At 31.3% G+C, this 4,635-nt stretch overlaps 1 protein-coding gene across 1 annotated transcript; it reads right to left on the reverse strand.

Moving 5' to 3' along the window:
• Positions 1-1,298: 1,298 nt before the first annotated feature.
• On the reverse strand, positions 1,299-4,348 carry LOC133781513 (uncharacterized). Its single transcript, XM_062220544.1, has 2 exons — positions 3,204-4,348; positions 1,299-2,467 (listed from the first exon to the last, which is right to left on the reverse strand). Exons 1-2 carry the CDS (start codon positions 4,296-4,298, stop codon positions 1,484-1,486), a joined length of 2,079 nt encoding a protein of 692 aa, XP_062076528.1. The 5' UTR covers positions 4,299-4,348; the 3' UTR covers positions 1,299-1,483.
• Positions 4,349-4,635: the final 287 nt, after the last annotated feature.

Here is a 4,635-nt window from a genome sequence, read left to right on the forward strand (position 1 = left end):
TCACACTCACTTAGCATTTGCAACTTCTGAACTTAGAGCAAAAGGTGAATAATGGTTGGGTACTAGGTCCTATTTATAGAGTTTGGGAATGAAAGTATCTTGATTTTACTTTAATAAAAATAATGGCTTTTTAGGCGAAAATCATTTGAATAATCGTTCAGCAGAGGCTGAAGACTCGTTCAAAAGATGCTGGACTTATGGAGGAGTTTGAATGGTTGAAAGGAAAAGAATTCAAAAGTATTTGAATTTATGCTGGAGGAGGCGATATATCGCCCCCTATAGGCGATATATCGCCTGGACCATTGTTCCCGAGGCGATCGTGCATCGATTCGTGTTTTCCGTATCTACGTGCTGCGATATATCGCCCCCTATAGCTGCGATATATCGGCACACGCTGAATATTTAAACACGAAATTACACATTTTTAGCTAAGTTTGAATGGAGTAAACAGCCTTGACTAAGCCCTCAACATACTCAAAGCTGCTGACTGACCCTATAACATTCAAACTTTACTCCTTATTAAATTTAATCCTCAAAAATACTTAATCCTTAATCACCATTCATAACATGTGCTTAAAATCCTATTGGTTGATATCTAAACCTTATAGTATAATAAATATAATCCTTAATATCAGTCACATTAATCAAACCTTAGGTTATACTTAATATTCTTAAACTATAGATTAAACTTAGAAAATCTATAACTACTACTATGAGTGTCCAAATAATTCCCGGTCTGAACCAAAAATCCACAGTAACAAAGATAATACTATACATACTATAATACTACTAAACAATTAGCTAAGTAAAGTTCTTGGACTCTACACTATTATTGGAGGAAACAGAGGCATTAAACTAGAAAATACACCAAACCCATTTGAGTTTATTGTCCCATATATAATCTTTGTTTGGTCTAACGTAAAGTTATTTTTCTAATACTGCTTGGAATTCAACGTTGAAAATGACATGATTGAACTTGTGCTTGCTGACAAATTAGTGATTAGTGTATTTACTCATGTTCTTATTATTAACTTAATATTCTTATACTTATTCTAATTTTGAATCACGTGACTTTTTTTTTTTTTTAGTTCGCTTATTTATTTGGATCTCAAGTGTCTTTTTACACTATGCGAATCTCGTGATACCATGACAAGAATCATGAGGCTCCATCTAAAAACTAATTAGTGAATTTACTCATGTTCTTATTAATGGGTAGTTTTGTATAGAGATATCTCCCGTGGGTATTTAAAGCTAAGCTTGGTATTAATGGTTTGTTTGGTATTAATACAACAAAAAAAAAGTAATTAATGAGAACACTTTAATTACATAAAAACGGCTGTAAATTCATTAGTTCAGTTGAGTATTACAACACTACATTCAATTAAAAAAGTAAAAAAGCAAAGGAAAGAAACATGAATATTGTGAACATGAAAAAGAAAACTGAATGCACTTGCATGCACACACAAATATTTAGCCTAAAATTTCATCTAAGTGATGAAAAAGCCCTGTCACCAACAGTCTTATGCTTTAGATGCCAAGCCAAGTTTTCAGAGTAATCCATGTTCTCATCAACAGTCATCTTCTTCAGCGGCAAAGCGTAAGTTTTCAAGAAACCATTCATGTCTATCTCTTCCAACTTGTTAAGATTCTCCTCCCATCTTTTCAATTCAGCTTTCAAAAATTCAATCTTTGCATTTATTTGATTCTTGGAGTCTTGTTTACATCTTATGACTTTCAAACTCCAATAGTCTTGAATGAATTTCTTTCTCAAGTCACCCAACAAGTATTTACAGACTTTAAAATCTGTAATCAAATAAATGGAAATAAGATAAAAATACCATTCTTTGAGTTCATCCCAGGTAACATCTTCAATCTTAGTTCTGTACATTTTGTCAATGACAATTAGTAGTATTGTTGCACACACACTCTTCATCGCAGGGCTTAAACTTGAATCACCTCCAAGATCTCCTCCTCCACAGTAGTTGTCAAGCAATGTTTTCAAAATAGGAGCCAGTGTCTTGGGTACCTTGTACTTACCATCAACTTCCATAACCTCTTGCCTTAAATACTTATCCTCTACTTTAAACCTTATTCCTTCTTCACGAATGTAGCAACGAATCTCATCATCAAAGCTATATGCCAAGCTATCAAACTTTTGAAAAAATTCAATAATTGTTTCAAAATCTTCAATAGATCTGCCCAATTGATGAAATCGAGAATTAGTATTTTTGTAACTATCATGCATATTTATTCTAAAACTAAAATTTTCTCTCCGGTTCCATGGATGAAGTAGGATCTCATTTTCTTGTTGGGTTAGACAACTCATTAGGTCCCCAAGTGTCACTTTGTGAGTATTATTATAATCTTTTTCTCCAATTGCAATTGTCCAATTCCATCGGTTTTCTCCCAAAGCCCAAAGCTCCACATCATTACTAGTGTCGTTGCCCCCTTTCACCAACTTCATAATCTGATATATAATCCAAAACTTAAGTTGCATTACAAAAATATTTATATGAACTAAGTAAATATATATTTAGTCGATTTTTCAAAACAATTTCTATGCTTTAAAGAGAAACATTTGTGTTTTATGTGTTGAATAAATTACATATTACTGAATTATTATAATTATCAAAACATATATTATTATTTTTATTTAACATTAAATTTTCGCTTGTGATATAATATTTTAAAGAAATATCTATAAACAATTCCACAACTTCATTGTTTAGAGCTCAAAAAATATTTTAATATCTCTAGTATTTTTTTTAAATACAAAATTTGTAAATTATAAAAATCTATTTTCGAAATTCTACAATTTTTCAAATAGAAATGCCAAGTATTATACAATTTTTTTACGAATTTTCATATTACATATATAGTTTATTTGGCTTAAATTTTCTCTTTATAAATGTATATATTGAGCGTGTGTAAAGTTGGTTTGAATCACAAATCAAGAATAAGAAAATGTATATTAATAATAATCAAATAACAGAGGGAAAAAAAAGAAAAAGAAAAAGAAAAGCACAATCGTTGACTTAATATATATGTATATATTTTAACAGTACTGTATACAATATTTTTTCAAATTCAAAATCACTTATAATTCTAAAAATAAAAATTACTCAATTAATATGAATATCTTTAATTTACAGTAAACATTAAAGCATGTATATATCTAAATATTAATTTATGCAAGTTCGTACCTGAGGGATCAAACAATGTATATGCGCTTCGTATCGGCAATTAGAACAATTGTAAACACGAAAGTCTGGGTTTCTTTCTTCTTCACACACATCGCAATAATATTCGTGACAATTATCTTCAACGACTGAATCAAGAAGAGTCAAACTATGTATGTGGTAGTTGAATTTAATGGTTGATGGCAATGGACCGCATATAAAATGGAGGTTAAAATCACATTCCATACAACGAAATAGGAATGATCGAGTCAAATAAATTTCAGATGTAGCATGATTATTCAACTCTTTATAAGATTTTTGACAAGCATCGCATTTGATATTGTCAAAATATTCTCCTTCCACAAGACAAAGCAAATGATCATGACTTCGACATCTTACAATTGTATCGAGAAATGCACATTTGGTACAAACCTTAAAGGTACATCCAATTTCACGACAACTAAAAACGAGTCTGCAATCCTTTTTATAACAAAGATCACAAGATTGAAGCTTACTGATTTGAAGGGTAAGAGGTTTGTGTGAATGAAAAGGATGTTGAATTTTCTGTGGCAGTTTATCTACACAGGACTTATGAAAAAAATTCAGACATGAATGTGTGGTGCAAGAGTAGGCTGGATAGGAGCAAGGTAATTGACATGCTATGCATTTCTTACCAAGAATAATATCTTCACCATCTCCATGCTCGACCACAAGTGGCATTGGATGTTGATGGCATGAGAATTGAATGACGCCAGGATCATCACATGCTATTGTGGGTTGTGCGATCACACCACATTTGGCATGCATGTAGAAAGCACACTCCTTGCAAGTGTAAGCATAATATTCATCTCCGAAAGATTTGTCACAGTAAAAGCAATGAATAGAAGTCTCCCGTGGTGATCTTTTAAGGAGGCTGAGGGAGTGTGTGCCATGCAAAGAGTTGTTGATATGCTCTGGCAACTCAGCACATGCTATGTGGATTTGATAGTCGCAAATGCGGCATTCGTAATGTACTTCATGTTTGTCGATTGGCTGATTGCATATACCACAAGTGAATACTATCCACCACCGATACTCATATAGAGGATGCCAATGACTAAAATGTTGAATCTCCTTCATTACTTCTGTTACAATGTATATATTTGACTAGTTTATATAATAGAAGCAAAACCATGCAAAATGAAATATATAAATATATATTTTGTATATATATACCACTATATAAATATATATAGTAACATTTTGTACACAACTTTTAAAAATGAAATAATAATGCTTTACCTGCCAAATTCTCGAAAAAGAAATAACACAATTATTTTAAAATATTTATTACAGCTTGTAAATCAATTTCTAACGAATCAGTGACATTTGAAAAGAAGGATTATACAAATAAGTGATAATTACACTTTATTACCTACATAACAAAGTTAAAGTAATATATTTTCTTTTTCTTTAT

The sequence above is a fragment of the Humulus lupulus genome, chromosome 6 (genome assembly GCF_963169125.1).
Source record: "Humulus lupulus chromosome 6, drHumLupu1.1, whole genome shotgun sequence".
Taxonomy (NCBI): Eukaryota; Viridiplantae; Streptophyta; class Magnoliopsida; order Rosales; family Cannabaceae; genus Humulus; species Humulus lupulus.